At 41.8% G+C, this 22,453-nt stretch overlaps 1 protein-coding gene across 2 annotated transcripts in view; it reads right to left on the bottom strand.

The window, feature by feature from the left end:
* Positions 1-13,430: 13,430 nt before the first annotated feature.
* Positions 13,431-22,453, bottom strand: part of PPARD (peroxisome proliferator activated receptor delta) — a 60,016-nt gene continuing 50,993 nt past the window's right edge. For both annotated transcript variants that reach the window (XM_083173137.1, XM_083173138.1), the window contains one exon: positions 13,431-15,905. In XM_083173137.1, coding sequence (XP_083029263.1) covers positions 15,658-15,905 — 248 coding nt within the window. In that variant the 3' untranslated portion in view covers positions 13,431-15,657. The remainder of the gene's footprint in view (positions 15,906-22,453) is intronic.

Here is a 22,453-nt window from a genome sequence, read left to right as displayed (position 1 = left end):
ACAGAAAGCAGGCGTCTGCGTGTTAGTATAGCAGGCACAGTCAGTAATAAGCCCAGGAGTCGCAAGTGTGCGCTTGTAGTTGTGGGTATAGAAACACTCACTGCGTCTTGAGGATAGAAGTAGTACCTCGGCGGGCTGCTTGTGGGTAGCGTGCTGGAGAGATGCACGCTGGCGGCAGATTACTGTGTGAAGTTGTACGCCAGGCTGCGTGTTTAAAGGTAGCGGCAAACGTCCAGCCGGGGGTAGTAGCGGCAAGGATCCCTGGGGCTGAAGATGAGGGCGGAAGTCTGTCACAAGTCTGCTGTGTAAACTGGCGGAAGTGGGGCGGAGGTGGGGCAACGTGTTTCGTCTCCCAAGCAACTGGAGACTTTTTCCAGCTGTGATTTAGCCATTGCTGGTACTTGATATTTATAGGTCCATGTTAATTGGGTAAATAGTCAATTATCCACTTAATAGTGCAAACCAGTTGAGAGATAAACATATAGCGTTCAGCGTGTCCTCGGAACTAGCAGATATACACAAATATTAAATAAATAAATAAATAAATAAATGAGCGATGGACAATGGAGACGAGGGGAATAAGAGAATTATAGATGATAAGTACAATTTATAGCATTAATTGAAATGGGAACAGATTAGTACATTTTAAATACATTTAAAGGAGCATAGAGAAATGTCTTGTGACATTGAATAAACTATAATATAAACAATGAGATTTGATACATTTATTTAGAGCATTTGGGAATGGAGAGAGAGAGAAAATACTGATACTATTTCAAGTTATTCAAAGTCAGATACACAGGACAAGATAAAAATTAATCTAAATATCAGATCATAAGGAAGATTTGATTTTTTTGTAATTTTACATGAAAACGCAGTGAAATGTATATATATATATATATATATATATATATATATATATATATATATACATATCGGACATTATTTTTTATTTTTATTATTTTTTTATTTTTATTATTATTTTTAGTCCAATAAGGAAGAGATGAGGATGGAGTAAGAGAGCAACAGATATATAGTTCCATAATTCTTTTGGGATGTTTTAAAGTTTATTAAGTTTTTCAATACTATATGTTTAGTGTGAAACCCATCAAATACTAAATGTAAAAATACACATACAATTTAATATACTTCCTCGATCCAGCTATATATGTGTCGAACCATGTGGAGTGCCCTGCAATGAATAGAAGGAGAGAAGACTGCAAACCCTATGTTAGGGTAGTCAACTGTCATTCCGATCGTCGCAGTGATCTAAGATGGTAAAAAAACATGGAAATTTAAACATTATAATACTATTGGTCTATAGGGGATATGGGATTACAAATCACAAATAGGTAACCAGAAGATGTATTTATGAACAGTGGAAAGAATTGTAAGGGTGAAGGGAGTAAGTGACAAGGCAAATGTATAGTGGTGGATCCCAACTTATACAATGGCTTATCAGTCACTACCTACAATGTATTTAGTCTAAACAGGAAGTCTAGAGCCTCATTGAGGCCTGAAGGACTAAGAGTATCCATTTTAAAAATCCAGGAAGATTCAGCCAAACATAATCGTTTAAATCTGTCTCCTCCTCTTTTAGTAAATGTAATATGTTCAATAGCTGTGAATATAATGTCTTTAGGGTTGCCCTCATGTACTTCAGAAAAATGGCGCGATATTCTATGAAATTGGAATTTTTTCAGAATATTAGTTCTATGTTCTCTGAAGCGACTTTTTAGGCTACGGGTAGTTCGACCGATATATTGAAGATTGCACGAACATTGCAACATGTAGATACAATAATTTGTATCGCAATTCATGAATTGTTTGATAGGATACTCTTTAGAATTATGTGTAGAGGTAATCATATGGTTTTTATTTTTCATAAAATTACAAGTAAGGCAGACGGTTTTACCACATTTATAATTACCGTTAGGTTTAGATGGTAACCATGAGGTATTAACTGTTACAGAACTTGTGGGTTCTTGCCGTAGCATACTGGGTGCTATGAGGTCCCTAAGGTTTTGATTTCTCTTAAAGACTATTGTGGGTTTGTTAAGACATTTGGATAGTATTGTCATATTTCAAAATTTCAAAGTTCTTTTGGATAACTTTTTTGATAGAATTAGATCTGAAATTATATTTGGAAGTAAAAAGTGGGGATTTTTTAACTGTTTCTAGGGGTACTGATTGGAGGGGTTTTGTATTTTTATTTTTGATTGTCAAAAGGTTGGTTCTAGGAACTAGTTCGGATTCTTTGAAGGCTTTATCTAATCCGGATACCCTCTATTCCTAAAGTGATCAAGCATAATTTCTGATTGGGTCTCGAATTCATGGTCAGTCGTGCAGTTTCTTCTCAATCTGAGTGTCACACCAGGGGACTCAGTCGACAAGACTGAGACCTCTGGTGGGGACCTGGACCGGTACCTGGACCGGGGAGGTTGGAGAGGACCCTTGCGCATGGAGTGCGCGACAGTGCACCCAGAGCCAATAAGCAGTCAGAGGTAAAATACAACCGGAGTTTATTTGCAGATGGTTGTAATATAAACAGACAGTAAAGTATGCAGGAGAAATAACAGAGTTCATGCAGATTGCAATACTTTACAGATGTGATGATATGTGGGATCGATGGTGGAACATCGGATGTGAAGACTGTGGGTCCGGAATGACGGACGGAAGACTTGAGCTTGACTGTGGGTCCGGAATGACGGACGGAAGCTTGGCTTGGAGATCCGGAATATCGGACTATCGATGATGATGTGGGAACATCGGATCCGGGTATCGGATATGGAAGATGACTGTGGGTCCGGAATGACGGACGGGAGATGACTGTGGGTCCGGAATGACGGACGGAAGCAGGAGATCCGGAATATCGGACTAGCGATGAAACATCGATGGTGGATGATGCTGGAGCATCGGAAGGACCAGAGTCCCGGAGCTAGGCTTGGTCGCTGGGCTGAGAGGCAGGATCACAGGCGGTGGAATAACCTGGACTTCACAGGAGATGGAACAACCTGGAACACACTGCAGCATGGAAGACAACACCAGCAGAGAAATACACTTGCACGGAGACAAGGACAGCTGACCATACACTGGAGACAACTGAAGCACTAGCAATGGTTCTGAGAGCTCCCAGCATACTTATCCCCACTGGGTGGCCAGGATTGGCCGAGGAAGTATGACAGGGAGATCAGAACCCACAGGATTGGACAGCACATACATGTGACTGGGAAGAACATGGCAGCCCCCATGTCTGCTATGGCGGGAAAGTGTGTTTGTGCACACCATGCTGGATACTGGGAGCAATGCCGGCAGACAGGTGGATTGCCGTGCACTGGGGACTGTCACTGGGAGACAGGAGGCCGGCAGAGATGACGTCTGGACCGCAAGCTGAACCTGCGGAGGCACTTAGCCGGTAAGAAAGTCTGTCTGACAGCTCGGATCGTGACAGCACCCCCCCCCCTTTAAGGGTGGCCCCAGGACACCTTTTAGGCTTGCGGGGAAACTTGGAGTGGAACGCCCGGATGAGTCTGGGAGCATGGACATCGATGGCATTGGTCCATGATCGCTCTTCGGGGCCGTAGCCCTTCCAATCGATCAGATATTGCAGACGACCATATCGGATGCGAGAGTCCAAGATTTTACTGACCTCATATTCTGTTCCACGCTGGGTGCAAACCTTAGGAGCCTTGGGGAGCTTGGAATGAAAGCGAGTCAGAACCAGCGGCTTGAGCAGCGAAATGTGGAATGTAGCTGGCACTTTCAAATAGGACGGCAACTTGAGCTTGTAAGCTACTGGATTGACGACTCGCTCAACTGGGAAAGGACCAATATATCGGGGAGCGAACTTCATCGATGGCACTCTCAATCGAAGATTCTTGGTTGACAACCAGACACGATCTCCTGGACGGAGGGCTGGCACAGCTCTGCGTTTCCTGTCGGCAAATTTTTTGTACCTGCTTGAAGCCTTCAGAAGTGAAGAACGAATGAGCTTCCAGGATTTGACGAATTGCCGGATGGTCGTGTCGACCGCTGGAACAGAGGACACAGGTTGCAGAGTGAAGTCAGGAACTCGAGGATGAAACCCATAATTGGCAAGGAATGGAGTGACATTAGATGAAGAATGATATTGGTTATTATGGCAGAACTCTGCCCATGGAAGGAGTTGAGCCCAGTCATCTTGGGAAGAAGAGACATATGTGTGGAGAAATGCGTCAAGGTCCTGATTCACCCTCTCCGTTTGGCCATTGGTTTGAGGGTGGTAGGCTGTGGAAAACTTTAACTTGATTTGAAGCAGGGAGCACAGGCTTCGCCAGAATTTGGCTACGAATTGGACTCCTCTATCGGAGATGATTTCAAGAGGCAGTCCATGAAGCTTGAATATCTCTTTGATGAAGAGCTGGGACAGCTTGGAAGCTGACGGAAGACCGGTGAGGGGAACGAAGTGAGCCATGTTGGTGAACCGGTCAACAATCACCCAGATGGTGGTGAACTTGTCAGACTCTGGAAGATCAGTTACAAAGTCCATAGAGATATGCGTCCAAGGACGATGTGGCACTGACAGTGGCATCAATTGCCCAGGAGGAGACTGACAACTGGTCTTGTGCTGAGCACATTTAGCACAAGAGGAAACAAAGTCCTGTACATCCTGTTTGAGGGACGGCCACCAGTAGGACCTGGTGATAAACTCGTAAGTTTTCTGAATGCCTGCATGGCCAGCGAATTTTGAAGAATGCGCCCAACAGAGCAACTTCTTTCTTAGAGCTGGCTTTACATATCTTTTCCCTGTAGGTGGCGTGAGATTTGAAACTCTCGTTGCGGAGAAGGCCACTGGATCAATAATGAAATGTTGATGTGTGGACTTAGACTCACTTTCTTGCTCCCATGAGCGGGAAAGGGCATCAGCTTTTCGGTTTTGTGTCCCTGGACAGAATGACAGCTTGAAACGGAACCTGGAAAAGAAAAGTGTCCATCTGGCTTGACGGGGATTTAAACATTGAGCAGACTTGAGATACAGAAGATTCTTATGGTCTGTGATAATTGTGATCTCATGAACAGCGCCCTCTAGAAGATATCTCCATTCTTCTAATGCCAACTTGATGGCAAGGAGCTCTTGGTCACCGATGGCATAGTTACACTCTGCAGGCAGGAACTTACGGGAGTAGAACCCACAGGGGTGAAGACGACCATCGGGCGCTTTCTGCGAGAGGACTGCCCCAACACTCACGGAGGAGGCATCAACCTCGAGAATAAAGGGCAAGGTGGTATCAGGTTGTCTTAAAACAGGAGCGGAAGTGAACCTCTGTTTCAACAGATGGAAGGCTTCGATGGCTTCTGCCGGCCACTTCGCTGGATTAGACCCCTTTTTCGTTAAGGCAGTGAGGGGAGCCACAATAGATGAGAAATTACGAATGAATTTTCTGTAATAATTGGCAAAACCCAGGAAACGTTGAATACCTTTCAGCGAAGAGGGAATTGGCCAATCTTGGATGGCCTGCAGTTTTCCTGGGTCCATTTGAAGACCGGAACCGGAGACAATGTACCCTAGGAAGGGTATAGACTTCACCTCGAAGACACATTTCTCCAGTTTACAGTAGTGATGATTAGCTCGCAGCCGGGACAGAACCTCTTTGACCCAATAACGATGTTCTGTGATGTTATTGGCGTAGATTAAAATGTCATCGAGATATACAACTACATGACGATACAGAATGTCCCGAAAAATCTCATTGACATAGTGCTGGAACACGGCTGGGGCATTGCTGAGCCCGAAGGGCATGACGAGGTACTCATAGTGGCCGTCTCTGGTATTAAACGCCGTCTTCCACTCGTCGCCCTCTCGTATGCGGATGAGATTGTATGCACCCCTCAGATCGAGTTTCGTAAAGATGGTTGCACCGCTGACACGGTCAAACAGCTCGGTGATGAGGGGCAACGGATATCGGTTCTTTACTGTAATGTCATTGAGGCCACGATAATCAATGCAGGGACGTAGGCCTCCATCCTTCTTCTTTACGAAGAAGAATCCTGCGCCAGCAGGAGAAGTCGAAGGACGGATGAATCCCTTTGCCAGATTTTCCTTGATGTAATTGGTCATGGCTTGAGTCTCTGGAAGAGAGAGAGGATAGGTTCTACCTCTGGGTGGTTCTTGCCCAGGATAAGTTCGATAGGGCAATCCCACGGTCTGTGAGGAGGTAGGACATCAGCGCCAGACTTGCTGAATACATCTGAGTACTCTTGGTAGGGAAGAGGCGGAAGGTCTGCTGCATCGGCTGAAGAATGACGAGCTGGGAGTACCTTTTGGAGACAGGTACCGGAGCAGGAAGGATCCCAGGAAAGGATTTCCGATGTCTTCCAATCAAGACGACGATTGTGAAGACGGAGCCAGGGTAAACCCAGAACCAGAGCATGAGTGGCTCGGGGTAAAACCAGGAAGGACAAAAGTTCAGTGTGCAGGACTCCCACTTTTACTGTAAGTGGCAAAGTTCTGCGGGAGACTGTCGCATCAGGAATCCTACTGCCATCCACAGCAGTAAGGAAGACAGTCTTGGAAAGACTTTCAGTGGGTAACCCCCACTTGCGGACCAGTTCTGCAGTAACGAAGTTGCCAGCGGCACCGGAATCAAGAAGTGCGGAGACAGTCTTGAAATGCTGACCAACTTGTAGGGAAACTGGAAGGACACAATCAGTTGCTGATGGAGAGGACTTAATTACTCCTAGCCTACCCTCTCCTTGACGGGCTAGGAGGAGGAGTTTTCCTGACGCTTTGGGCATGCAGAAATTTGATGTGCAGGATCGGCACAATACAGGCAGAGCTGTGCCAACCGTCGACGTTCTCCTGGAGACAAACGGAAACGGTTTATCTCCATTGGTTCTTCTTTGGAATGGACCGCAGGAGCAGTGGGTAAAGAAGGCGGAGGAGTTGGCACTTTAACTGGAGCGCTCTTGTGACGTTCTACAGCCCTTTCTCGGAAGCGTAGGTCTACCTTGATACATAATGAAATAAGGTCATTTAGACCTGAGGGTAAGTCTCTGGTAGCGAGTTCATCCTTAATACGATCAGATAGGCCATGCCAGAAAGCTGCGTATAAGGCCCCATCACACCAGGAGAGTTCAGACGCCAGAATCTGGAACTGGACCAGATATTGCCCGACGGAGCGGGATCCCTGTCTGAGACGGAGGAGTTCAGTGGAGGCAGATGCTGATCGCCCAGGCTCATCGAAGATACGCCGGAATGTTGACACGAAGTCCTTGTAGTTGGACAGGATGGCATCAGATCTTTCCCATAAGGGAGACGCCCATTCTAACGCTGCTCCACACAGGAGGGAGATGATGTAGGCGATCTTGACCCTTTCAGTAGGGAAGTTGCTGGGTTGCAGCTCAAAGTGAATCTCACACTGATTGAGAAAACCTCGGCAGGTCTTGGGGTTCCCATCATACTTGGTGGGGACAGAGAGATGAAGGCGAGGTGCCGCAGCCATTACAGGAGGATGAACGGGACTTGGAAGTTCTCTGACAGGCTCAGGGCCACTGAGAGTGGTCTGTAGCTTATCCAGCCGGGAAGACAGATCTTGCAGACAATGAATCACTTGGCTCTGCGCAGCCTCTTGCTGATCCAAGCGAACAGCCAGTTGCTGTACAGGGCTGGGTGGAGAAGCTTGGTTTGCGGCTGGATCCATTTGGCTAGTGCTTACTGTCACACCAGGGGACTCAGTCGACAAGACTGAGACCTCTGGTGGGGACCTGGACCGGTACCTGGACCGGGGAGGTTGGAGAGGACCCTTGCGCATGGAGTGCGCGACAGTGCACCCAGAGCCAATAAGCAGTCAGAGGTAAAATACAACCGGAGTTTATTTGCAGATGGTTATAAAATAAACAGACAGTAAAGTATGCAGGAGAAATAACAGAGTTCATGCAGATTGCAATACTTTACAGATGTGATGATATGTGGGATCGATGGTGGAACATCGGATGTGAAGACTGTGGGTCCGGAATGACGGACGGAAGACTTGAGCTTGACTGTGGGTCCGGAATGACGGACGGAAGCTTGGCTTGGAGATCCGGAATATCGGACTATCGATGATGATGTGGGAACATCGGATCCGGGTATCGGATATGGAAGATGACTGTGGGTCCGGAATGACGGACGGGAGATGACTGTGGGTCCGGAATGACGGACGGAAGCAGGAGATCCGGAATATCGGACTAGCGATGAAACATCGATGGTGGATGATGCTGGAGCATCGGAAGGACCAGAGTCCCGGAGCTAGGCTTGGTCGCTGGGCTGAGAGGCAGGATCACAGGCGGTGGAATAACCTGGACTTCACAGGAGATGGAACAACCTGGAACACACTGCAGCATGGAAGACAACACCAGCAGAGAAATACACTTGCACGGAGACAAGGACAGCTGACCATACACTGGAGACAACTGAAGCACTAGCAATGGTTCTGAGAGCTCCCAGCGTACTTATCCCCACTGGGTGGCCAGGATTGGCTGAGGAAGTATGACAGGGAGATCAGAACCCACAGGATTGGACAGCACAGACATGTGACTGGGAAGAACATGGCAGCCCCCATGTCTGCTATGGCGGGAAAGTGTGTTTGTGCACACCATGCTGGATACTGGGAGCAATGGCGGCGGACAGGTGGATTGCCGTGCACTGGGGACTGTCACTGGGAGACAGGAGGCCGGCAGAGATGACGTCTGGACCGCAAGCTGAACCTGCGGAGGCACTTAGCCGGTAAGAAAGTCTGTCTGACAGCTCGGATCGTGACACTGAGGATCTGTTTTTTTGGGATATTTGTAATCCAAGGCTTGTAATGGCCACTTTTAAAATGTAGGTAATTCCCTGCACCTACTGGTTTCATGTAGTTGGTAGAAACAAGCTTGTTCTGAAGTACAGAGAATGTGATATCCAGGAAGTTAACAGAAATGGAACTGAAGGTGTGGGTGAAAACTAAATTAAAAGTGTTAGTGTTCAAAAAATTAACAAATTCTAGAGCTTTGATGAGTCCCCCATTCCAGATGATGAAGAGGTCATCTATGAAACGGCCATAGAGGACCAGATTCTCTCTATATGGACCGCCCCAAATAAGTTGTTTTTCTTGGCGGCCCATATAGAGGTTGGCAAAGCTGGGTGCAAATCTGGTCCCCATGGCCGTCCCAAGCTGTTGTAAGTAAAATTTGTCTTCAGAAGTGAAATAATTATGTTTAAGTATGTATAAAATGGAATTTAGGATAAATTGTTTTTTGTCTGTAGAAAGACTAGCATCTGTGTCCAAAAAGTAACTAATGGCCTCAAGACCCCTGGAATGGGGGATATTGGTATAGAGGGCCTGGACATCCAAAGTAAGGAATGCCCAGTCCTCAGACCAATTAAGGTCCAATGTTTTATTGAGAATATGTGTCGTGTCTCTAACATGTGAGGGGAGTGCCGTGACAAATTTTTGTAAATAAAAATCAACAAAATGTGACAAATTAGACGTGAGGGAACCAACACCTGAAATAATGGGACGACCGGGAGGTGAATGTAAGCATTTGTGAATTTTGGGTAAGTGATAAAATATAGGGGTGACTGGGTGAAGAGAAAAAAGAAAAGAGTGTTCAGTCTTGGATATCACATCCTTCAGTAACGCTTCATCCAGCATACATTTGAATTCAGCTTGGAAGGAGGTGGTGGGGTCTGTAGACAGTTGTAGATAGTAGTTTTTATCATTTAATTGTCTCAAAGCTTCTGAGATATAGTATTGTCTATCTAACAAAACAACCCCCCCTCCCTTATCCGCTTGTCTGATAACTAGCGAAGAGTCATCTTTAAATTGTTTTATGGCGGAACGTTCTTTTTTAGTCAGATTGTCAAGATATGGGAATTTATTTCTACCTCTATTTGATTGAGAATTAGTACAAATTTTCTTAAAATCTTCCAATGTCTTATTGTAAAATAACGTGATAGCTGGACTTTTCTGTTCAATTGGAAAAAAAGTTGATTTATTTTTAAATACGGGTTTAATACTGGTTTCAGAATGGGCGTTGATGTCAAATAATTTAATTTCCGATGTGTTATTTTCATTCCATAAAGATTCAAGGGTTTGTAGGCTCTCTCTATCGCTATTGTCCAAAAGAATTGAAGTGGGATCAATCCCAAGGTGATCTTTATATATTTTTTTTTTTTGCTAAGTTCCTTAATGGCAAAATAGTGTTTTCTACACAGAATTCTGAGAAATTTATTAAGATCTAAGAAGAGATCAAAAATATTGGGTTCCTTTGTGGGAGCAAAGTTTAAACCTTTGCATAATAGTCTCTTTTGATCATCTGAAATCTCATGATTAGTTAAATTGAATATACCGGCTGTCCCTATTTTAACCTTGCTTTTCTGAGCTCTCTTTCTTCCTCCTCTATTTCCTCTCTGTCTCTTTGTCTTTTTGGGGTTTGAATTGATAAACATTGGTAGGGATTGTGATCGTACCATTTGATTGAAAAACCTGGTCGTTGGTAGTTGAAGTAGTTGGGTGGGAATTGGTCATGGGAGGGGGGGATTTAGGGCCTCTTGTTTGAAGTTCTTGTCGAGACACATGGTAATTGGATTGTTCTCGACGATGCGAGTAATTTCTAGATCTTTTACGTTTATTATGTGTCTGATAGTCTGTATTGGGTCTATAGTGGGAATAACCTGAGTTGTATTTGGAGGACTGGTAAGATGGTTTGACGCTCTATAGTGACCCTCAATTTCTTTGCCATTGGGGTTATCTTGATCCCTATTGGTGTATCCATTTGGGATATTTTGTGTGTGATAAGTCCTGATTCTATTTATGATGATAATCCGTTTGGTCTCTTTCCCATTTTCTTTTTTTATTTTGAAGCAACTCTCTCTCAAATTTTTCTACTCTAATATTTATCTGTTCATCCCTTTCTTTGAAGGCTGGGTTCTCTTTAAATGATATAAGTTCATCTTTAATTTTATCGATTTTAATGATAGTTTTGGACACCTGTATTGTACCAGGAGTTTCATCAAAGCAAGCGAACATCCATCCAGTGCTTCATTCCATTTAACCAGTAATTCTGGTTTATCGATTATTGATAGATGTTTAAAGACTCTCAAGCCTCTTGGTATGATTTTTACATCAATGTATTTCTGCAGGGATATGCTATCCCACCAGTTTCTCATTTCTTCTTTAAGAAGATCTTCTAAGTTGTAAAATAGTTTATTCATGTTAGGATTGGCACTGGGTGGAATGTCCGCCTGTATATAAGTCTTGTTAAAAGAAGACAAGTATTGTTCCCGTCTAGATTTACGGTCATAATAACTCTTAAATTCACTCATTGTGCCTAGTGTGCAATAATAACCTGTATGGTTTCTATACAAAATAACTATATTACTAGCTGCCTGGGGTAAAGGCAAAAGCAGAAATTTGGGAATTTGTGTTCCTAAGAGAAAGGGGATATCTCAGTCTCCTAAGAGCCCCGGCGCTAATTAGTAAAAAAGTTTTAATCAATATGAAAAACTCTTTATGAAAAATTCTTTAAATAAGTAAGTTTATAAAAATAGTGTCCTGATTGGCTGCTGCAGGAGTGAGAAGTCTGCCAGACTTCAAAAAATGGAAGAAAAACTGCTATACTAACACGCAGACGCCTGCTTTCTGTCCTACTTGCCAGCACCTGCATGAACTCTTGTGCGTGTCAGCTTACACGCTAATCCAGGTCTACTTGGCTTACTAACTTTCCTACTGCTAAAGGCTTCTAATTGTGTATACTCCAAACGGCAATCCTCTGAGGGGACTTTTTAATATTTATTATTCAATACCACTATACCATTTCCGCTGGGACGCCAGCTAACTGTGGTATATGAAATTCACCAAGTCTGCTACTTTTATCCTTAATCTACTGGTCCAGACATAAGTATTTTATTTGTGTACTTATATATGTAATTGTGCTCATTATACTCCAATTTTAGTTGATTACCCACCTAAATCTTAGTATATTATTTGTGTCTTCATACTCATGTATATGTATGTGAATTTATGCTAATTATACTCCAATTTTAGTTTATTACCTACCTATATTTTTATATTTATTTTTGTCTATATATAAAAAAGTTTTTTATATCTATTCACAGCGTGTCCTCTACTCATTGTGCTTGGTGTGCTTTATATTAAATTATATTATAATTATTTCTCTAACCACAGTCCTGATTGACAGCGCAGTGTGTATCCTCCTACATACAATTATTACAGGACAAGACTATCAGCTGTGCATATACTAGAGGTAAAAATCTCAAGGATCACTAAGTCAAAAATGAAATCAGATTACCACCGGTGCCCTCCACATTTTTGGGCACCCCAAAATTAGGGTGTTTTAGATGTTGTGGTTGTGCTACCTGTAGTTACTTAGTACAAGACAATTCTTTCTATCACTTTTATTCTGGTTGAAAATTTTTAAACCAGACACCGTGTTAGTTGTACTACAAAATTTGCAATTTACCTTTTTAAGTTGCCTGTGTGGCCGCCATTATCTCGGTAAGACAGAGATGCCGTGAGGGTTAAATGACAACCTGGGCCTTTCTTGCTTTTTATAGATAAGTTCATTCTAGCATTATTTACAATAATTTATTCAGCTTGAAATTCAATGCTGTACGCTGTATGTTGCTTGATTAATTTTTTAATCACATTGAGAATGTAAATTGGTGTATCAGACAATGTGGTTCTGACACCAATTTTGTATTAACCTGTATTCTTAGCATTTTTCTTTCTTACGTCATTGTAACAATGTTTGCCGTTCCTTCCCAGTTTGTCAATGTTATTGTTTACTGTTTCCACAGTAACCATCTGTATCACTGATTGGACCTCACAGTTCAGGTGTAATGGCTCCCTCCAGAAATGATGTCGATAGTAGGCGCCCAGCCGGGTGATGCCAGGAAGCACGAAAAGAACCCAGTATTTAGGTAAGTGTCTGTACATGTGTTGTTTGTTCTCCAAAATGCCTTGATAAAAAAGCCACAGAGCTTTGAAACATTGGTACAGCAGCCTTTGATATGTATTTTATAAATCACTGAATGTAGTTACATATAGAACTATAGGTGGAAGTGGAGCGCAGGGTGTAAAATCTGTATCATACATTACACAGAAAGTTTCTGTCTAGCATAGTTTTTCAGTTTGTTGAATATTGCCTCTTCTATGTGCTACATGTACTGAATATTGTTTGAATTCTGTGAAAAGCTACTAGGTGCAGCTACCATAAGTTGTGAGTACTTAAACATTGAAATTGAGTTGTGAGACAAGAAAAAAAGCAACTAATTTTACACTTTGGCAAAACCATGATATACCGAAGGTGAGATTTTGATTTCAGAGGAGCGTATAAAAATACAAATCTAAATTGCATTGAAACAATAAAGTCGTCTAGCATTTGTGGGCTACATGAAAAAGCAGACAGTATTGGCTTGAGTATGTGATTTATTTAACATTCTGTAACTTATGTTTTAAAAGCAGTATGTTTACAATATTTACTACCAATAACATTAAATTACCTTTGTTATCATTTCAATGGGGTAAACATTGTAATGACACCAAGAACATTGTCTGCAATGTTCTTGCTTTAAAACAGGGGTTCTCAAACTCAGTCCTCAGGATCCCACACAGTTCACGTTTTCCAGGTCACCTGGCAGGTGCACAGGTGCATTCATTACACCTTGACATAGTTTAAAAGATCCACAGGTGGAGCTAATTATTTCATTTGTGATTCTGTGAGGAGACCTGCAAAATATGCACTGTGTGGGGTCCTGAGGACCGACTTTGAGAACCTGTGCTTTAAAATATACATTTTGATATTTTTTTCTGTGGCATCTGATGGCATAAGGTTTATTTAGCTTATACCATATAAGCTTCTAGAGGGTACACTATGAAAAATAAATATTTATTAGATAAAATATATTTAGTAGAGGCAGCATATTTTGAATTTGACAAGATTTCTCAAAAAGCAGTGTGTAAACTAGCGTTTGTAAAGTAGAACTGCATAACATCACGTTGCTTCTCTTTGCTATGCAAACATTTTGTAGCATTTGAATTAACATCTATCATTTGCATAATATAAAATTATACAGAGCAGCTAATCAGTTACCATGGGCAACTTCTCCACTGGCTAACTTCTCCTCCCTTATCACTGCTTCATACATCTGCCCCTATACAGGTTGAGTATCCCTTATCAAAAATGCTCAGGACCAGAAGAATTTTGGATAACGGACTATTCCGTATTTCAGAATATTTTTATATTTCTATGATGTATCTTGAGGTATCTTGCATTTATGTTGTATAACAACAACAAACACATGAAATACACACAAATATATTTTATTTGTGCATGAAACAAGGTTTCAAAGCATGAAACAAATATCTCAGCTACTGAATTTAAATGGCAAGCAATCATTTTCTTGCAGATATTAGTGCCAGTTACATATCATGTCCTCAGTAGTGCTGTTACAGATGTCCCAAGTAGGTTTTTGCACTTTCTGGAATGTATGGTTTTCAGAATTATTTGGATAATGGATATTTGGATAAGGGATACTCAACCTGTATTACATAAAAATATATATATATATTTTTTAAATCTGGTAAATTTCTTTGATTTTCACTACTAAAAATCAAATTTTTGACATAGATATGCCCTTTGGTAATGAAGGGCCTAATTCAATAATGGATACAAATGAACAAAATTGTCTATCAGATTACCTTAAACTGTGGTCACATTCAGAAAATGCAGTCACATTCAGAAAAATAGGCCTGCAGTCTAAGTGCTGGTGGAAGACGGAGACTCAGCTAGGTGGCTACCATTTTCATGAAAGCTCCTCGGTCTCTAGCAAATTACTCACACACTAGTGATGCGATTGCAAAATTTTGCAATTGCGTCATAGGGTAGCCATGCCCTGTGCAGAATCAAGCAAGCTGCCACTAGGAGTTGTACTTTTGCTATTAATTGTAAAACTACAACTTAAGCTGAATTAGGTCCTAAGTAAGCCCTTTTAAACAATAAAATTAATTAAAATATTATAAATGAAGCGGAATGCACTTTTTTATTCAGTTTCACCCATATACAGTAGAATTCCAGAGACTTACATAAAATGAGTATAGAAAAGTCTTGGGTTTGGTTCACAGTCAAGTCACAGCCATAAGGGAAAGGCCAGCACCTGAAAATGTTGACATCATTTTTTTGAGGGTGGGTTTGGGGTGTAGATTGTTATCTTTTAGCACATGGACCCCCAATTGTTTTACTGCATCCCCTCACATTGCACACTTTGTTCGCCATGCTTTGGGCTTGGCACACTATATCAATCCCAGTCATAGTTCACATGGATAGTAAAGTATGAAAAAGATAAAAAAATTTTTTAAAACAAATCATAAGAAATGCATGTCACCCAACAGTGGTGGACCTATTAACGGTCAAGCTAAAGTCTGGATACCTGTTTACTTAAATATAGGAGATTCATGAAATAGTACTTGATAGATCTTGGGTTTGTATCTAAATTGGGCCTTTTATAAATAAATGCAAATCACCTTTATGAGGTGGAAAAATGTTAGGATGCATACTCATATATATAATGTTACTAAAAAGAATATAAGGAATCATTAGTAGTTGTGAGGTTATTCATTTATGTATGTCAGTTTGTAATCAGTACATGTCTCTGTAGATCTCCTGTAGAAGAGGATGCAACGATGCACTGGATTCTGTGCGTTTAATACTTTGAACGAGCTCAGCATGCTCAGTCACTAGTTGACGCAAATCAGCCATCTTGTGAAGCAGTTTTGGAAAGAGGAAAGGTGTATCAGGGTGAGATGTCTGTAGATGACACCTGAGAGCACTTAGAATCCTTTCTTGGATGTCTTCCACCTGGGAGGAAGTCATGAGCCCTGGGCGATCTAGATAGATAGAAATAGAAAAGATAATAGTGAGAAAGTTTTGTGGGAAAAACATAATATACATAATTGGAGAGAAATTAATGTATTATTTACAAAAGAAGTTTTAAAAACATAAAATGATAAAGGAAATAGTATAATGCAAAAGAAGGCAGATCAGATGGTTTAATGAGATAACCTTTTTCTTTGGCCCTGGTGAATCGCTCTCATTAACCACTTACAACTTTCTGTTTCAAGTGGGGAAGGACGAGGGTTGTAATGTGGTGAAATTTTAGTAAGGGAGTCTCGATGTAAGATGCATTCCAATATGGCTATCAACTAAAGGCAAATGCATCTGCTTGGAGTCAGATATCATGTAGGATCTTGAACCCTGGTTCAACTTGCAACTTGATAATGATGGCTGTGCTTGCATCTGATTTGCCAGTTGCATGTAAAACACACAAATTATTTGAATATAGTAAAATGTAGGTATTATTGCAATGCAGATTACAGTGCACTGAACAAGATTATTATTATTTTTAAATGAAAGAATATTTTCTACTCTGGAAAGAGAACAGCTAGAGAGAAGTTTATTAGAATGAGATTTCAAAAAGAAAATATTTTATATGTGCATCTTATTCCATTGACTTTTAACACACTCCATGTAACTTAAGTATTTATTGTCTCCACTTTCCAGTAGGGAAGCCAATCCCGGGGCATTTTTTCAATCCCGGGATTCGGGATTGAAAAATGCTCAATCCAGGGATTCCCGGGATCCCGGGATTGGTTTTCCTAATAAAAAAACTGCCCCACAATTACTGCCCCAGTCAGTAATTACAATGTAATTACTTACATTTGATGGTTGCCTGGTGGGGGGACGGGTCGTCCATGCCGCTGGCATGCTGGCTTCGCGCTGGCTGGGTGAGCGGGTGGGCGCGCTGGCTGGCTGGGCGCTTGGGCTGGGCATGCTGGCTGGGCGCTTGGGCTGGGCACACTGGCTGGGCGAGTGGGCGGCTGGGCACGCTGGCTGGGCGGGCAGGCGGCTGGGCACGCTGGCAGGGCGGGCACGCTGGCTGGACGGGAGGGCGCGCTGGCTGGGCGGGTGGCGCGGCATTACAATGCCGGGCGCGACCTCTGCCTGTGCAGCGTGACCTCATCTCACGCTGAGAGGTCACGCTGCACATAGTGCTGCCGGGAGAAGTCGGGCAGCGTTTGAGCGATGCTCAGACGCTGCCCGGCATTAGACTGCGCGCAAGCGCAGTCTAATCCCGAAATCCCGGGATTGGAAACTCCAATCCCGGGATTGAAATCCCAGCGTTTTGGGGGCCGGATCCCGCCGATCCCGATCCCGGGATTGGACACCCTACTTTCCAGCCATTTATGGTTATGTGTATGGCTTTTGTTTTTTGGCTTGGCTATCTTTTGTGCTGGTAGTGAAGCTACAACACTTTTCATACACCTGCCACATCTCCTCTTATTTCTAGAATGAGGGATGCGCATTTTGCTATTGATTACGAGTTGACCGTATATGTTGTTTACAAACAACTACACATGGGACGTAAACATGCTATATTTTTAGGTTGCCTTTAACTTTTCAACTGGGATGGAAATTGCATTTAACTTAGCATAAGGCCCTTTATCTTTTAGCCTAACGTTTGTCTTAATTTAAGCATGAGAGTGAAGGGGCATCTGGACAGTTTTTAGTGTATGTATTACTTATGTAATGTGTTGCATTGTTTCCATTATACGTTTATATTTCTATTATATAAGGTGGAAGGTGTAAAGGATGTCAAGTCTTTCTATAGCCAGAAAAATGTGCAACTCCCCATAAAATAAAACAGGCCTGCTAAATGTGCTTTCTTCACCCGTCTGATACCATTTAAATAATCTTGTCCTGCAAAATAAATTCTTGTTTTTGCATGTGTTGCATAGGTAGGTTAGTAAGTGCATCAAGGGCCTGATTCTGATTACATCCTTCCCCCGCGTGTTCGCACGGGAGAGCGATGTTTATCATCTGTGCATAGGCATTTATGGGGAAAAAAAAAATCTTATTTGTATGGAAGTGCACATTTCCATATATTTAAAGTTAAAATGCAATAATTGCTGGAGATAGATACCTCCTGCTTTCATTTTCGAGATCCATTAGCTGCAATTTGCAATGGTGTCAGGCACCTGTCAGTCTGCATAATCAGAAGCTTACTCTAACTGGCCGTAGGATTCTGACACCGGGCTCCAGTAACGCTTTGTACATACGGCAATATTAGTCAGTGTCGCTGGCTAGATTGTCGCTGAGTGACCATATTGCCTGGGTTTTTGTTGTGTACAGGGTAATAAATCACTAGGACCGCACTCCCGCAGCCAGCCCTTAATGGTTGCTGGTCGCAGGAGCATGCTCATGCAATTTTGACTTTTCAGTGCTGACTTGTCAGTCAAAACTAAAAAGTCACTGAAAAAAAATGGTACAATGCAATAATAAACCAAAATTGCTCAGCGACCATATTGCACCAACACACCTTAAGTCTGATTCCAACACCTCGACCCGTCATGCCTACAAAGCCTGGGGAGTTACTCCTACAGTTTAAAGAACAGTGCCAGCTGCTGCCCTCAAATACCACTTCATGTCAATCTTGCTGCGACTGACAGTGAGTTTTGAATTATATTACAAGACCCCTTCTGCACTTGCTCAGAAAGAGTCTTGAGCCTGTGCAGACCCACAACTGTATAATTGGTACGAAGACCATCCAATTTACATACAAATTTAAATAAGGCTCATAATATGGGACATTTATCTACTGCCCAATTCCCAGTTGTCAAACTCTGATGATTGGTGAACTTTCAAGGATCAGCAAAATTCAGCATGTTAAAATGCCCTGACTTGACAATTATGATTAAAAACATGTTGATGTGATATTTGCATAACACAGAAATAAAAATGTGATAATAGCTCCTGACTTACTGTGTTATACAATGTTTCTATATTTCCTAATCTCTCTCTATCTGATATTTCTATCACTTCTGTATATTCCTCATGTACATGCATTTCCTCGTTTTCTACTATATTTTTTCTTTGTCTCAAACAAATCCCCAGATCCAGATTCAAGGAAGGAATCACAAAAGCCCTGTATTACATTTTTGAGAACTCATTTTCATCTGGTAAGGTGTCCAAGGACTGGACAATAGCAGAGGTAGTACCATTATTAAAAAAAAGGAAAATTATAGACCAGTGAGATTAACTTCAATAGTGGTTAAATTATTTGACGGAATTTTAAGGGGTGGTATTCAAACACATTTAGAGCCGCACAGTATAATCAGTATTAACCAACATGGGTTTGTAAAAAAAATCATGCATACCAAACAAATTTAATAAGGTTTATGAGGATGTTGTCAACAATCTAGACAATGGAAATGCTGAAGACGTGATCTTCCTGGATTTTGCTAAGGCTTTTGATACTATGCCACACAAGAGGTTGATAAATACCTTGGGGGTAAAATTTGTAGATGGGTAGGAAACTGGCTGTGGAATAGAGAACAAATAGTTGGTTGTAAATGGTGCAGTATCGAGTATGACACCTGTACTAAGTGGAATGCCACAGGGTTCAGTACTAGGGCCTATTTTATTTAACATATTCATTAATGATATTGGGGTGGGTATACTCAGCAAAGTCTCAATCTTTGCTGATGACAACAACTGAGCAGAGTAATTAGAACATTCAAGGATGTCTCCACACTCCAGAATGACCTAAATAAACCAGAAGAGTGGGCAAAAAATTTGGAAAGTTAGGTTCAATGTCGATGAAAGGTCATGCATCTTGGGAGACATAAGCTATGTGCTAGTTATAACCTAATTGGGGTGGCATTGACTAACTCAGAACTGGAAAAGGATCTTGGAGTCCAAATAGACAATAAACTGGGGTGTAGAGCTCAGTGTCACATAGCAACTAATAAGGCCAACAGCATACTAGCCTGTATACGAAGGGGCATGGAGACTAAAGACTCAAATGTAATTATGCCTCTTTACAAAGCATTGGTTAGACCACATCTAGAATATGGAGTACAATTCAGGACCCCGCACTACAAAAAGGTCATCATAGAACTATAAAAGGTCTAAAGAAGATAATTGTTAGAGAAATTAAGCTATGAAGAAAGATATGACAAACTGACATTATTTACCCTAGAAAAGAGACATTTAAAGGGGAGCCATGCTTAACATGTACAAATATATCAGGGGCAAATATAAAGAACTGTCAGCACCATTTTTCTTTGAGGAAGGATCCTAGAACAGGTGGGTATGAGTTTAAACTAGAGGAGAGAAAATTTCATACCTTTAGAAGAAAAAAACTTTTTTACGGTCAGGGCAGTTAAATTGAGGAACTCTCTTCCTGGAGAGGTGGTGTCAGCAGACACAATAAATTAATTTAAAATAAGGTTGGACAAAAATCTATTGGGTAAAAACATACAGGGGTACAAACAATAATCATAATCTGTATATATTGTAATTAAATCAGATTACACAGTTAATAAAAGGGTTATAGCAAATAGATCATGCACTCTAACCAAAGGTTGAACTTGATGGACGCACGTCTTTATTCAGCCCTAACTACTATGTAACTATGTCTCTGGAATTTTCATATTTTACCCAACTATAATTACTTTGCCATTGTTTATAATTGTACAGGTCCGTGGGGCAGCACTTCCAAATGCTATGCAATGCTTGCTCCATGCTTGGTTACCATGGTAACCAAATAGAGCAGGAGTAAGGCGGCCCCCGGAGTCTGTAAATAAAGTAATACTTGCAACGCTTTAAGGATCAAATGTTTTTGATGTGTTTAATACATCGTCATCAGGATGACGATGTATTAAACACATCGAAAACATTTGATCCTTACAGCGTTGCAAGTATTACTTTATTTACAGACTCCGGGTGCCGCCTTACACCTGCTCACTTGTTTATAATTGAGTACATTTTCCTGTTCTTCATTTCTATTTTGTATTTCTCCTATTATTATTTTTCTCATCTCATATTTACTAGTGTATCAAAATCATATGGGTTGTAGTAAAGTTGTAGTAAACAGAGTACAGTACAGTACAGTCAAAGGAGGGAAAGGTTACAAGTAGAGTACCCCAGGGATCTGTACTTGGACCAGTGCTTTTTAATATCTTAATTGGTGATATTGCACATGACATTGAGGGTAAAATGTGCCTTTTTGCAGATGACACAAAGGTATGCAACAGGGTAAACACACAGGAGGGGTAAAACCAGGGGCTGGCTGGCTACTTTTAGCCTGGGGGGCAAACACTAGAAAGTGGCCCTGGATTTTCTTCTAACGCACATATCCTTCTGTTCAGGGCCAGTGTTAGGGTGTTTGGCGCAACCCTGCAAACTATAAATTTGTACCCTCCTATACTTTACAAAGAGAGAGTGCTTGCCAACATGTACGCTGGAAAAAAAGGGTGTACAGTATAATGCCCATAATAGTAGTACATCTTATACAGGAGCCCAGTAGCAACAGTTCTGTAACTAGACAACTCGGGGAGCTGCAGAGTGCGTGCACCAAAAATTTAGGAATGTGGCTTCATGGGGAAAGGGGCACGGCCACATAATAATACCATTTTACATGACACAGCAGTGTCCGTTATTAACATTACACCACATAGTATTTGTGACTTAAAAAATGTGGCACCAGAAATATGCACACCGTAATACAAATTACGTTGCCACACACTGTAATGCCCATTACATATTATTCCATACACCGTAATGCCCCTAACACTGTAATGCACACACTGTAATGCCCATTATGTCACACACCATAATGCCCCTTACACTATACAACAAACACCATAATGCCCCTAATGCTGTACGCCACACAACGTAATGCACCTAAATCTATACGCCACACACCATAATACCCATTACACATTATGCTACACACCATAATGCCCATTACACATTGGGCCACACATTGTACTTCCCATTACACATTATGCCACACCATAATGCCCATTACACATAGTTATGCCACTGACACCAAATCTTTTTTAAGTCACAATAGATGTGGTGTAATGTGAATAACAAATACTATGTGGTGTAATATGGATTGCACCAACTAGAGCTCCTTTGGCACAGTGCGCAATCTGCCGCCCCGTAGGCAGATTGCACCCAGTTGATTCAGTTGGACACACAGCACCAGAAATATGCACACCGTATTACAAATTACACGTTGTCACACACTGTAATGCCCATTACACATTATTCCATTGACACCAAATCTTTTTTAAGTCACAAATGATGCCACACAGTAAGGCTTATAATTAGTCTTTGAAAGGGGTTTCATGGCAAAAGAGGACTAGTACCACTTACACATAATGGCCCCTGTAGCACTGCTTACACACATAATGCCCCCTGAAGTACCGCTTTCACACATAATGCTTCCACTAGTTCCGCTTCCACACATAATTCCCCCACTAGTGCAGTTTATATGCAAAATGCCCCCGGAAGTGCCGCTTACCAGAGGTTACAAGCTCATTAACAGGGGTTTCTTGCTTCTTGCCAGGGGTTTCTTGCTCATTGC

This window comes from Crinia signifera, chromosome 2 (genome assembly GCF_055691185.1).
Source record: "Crinia signifera chromosome 2, ASM5569118v1, whole genome shotgun sequence".
In the NCBI taxonomy this organism is placed as follows: domain Eukaryota; kingdom Metazoa; phylum Chordata; class Amphibia; order Anura; family Myobatrachidae; genus Crinia; species Crinia signifera.
This window is presented reverse-complemented; position numbering and strand designations above follow the sequence as displayed.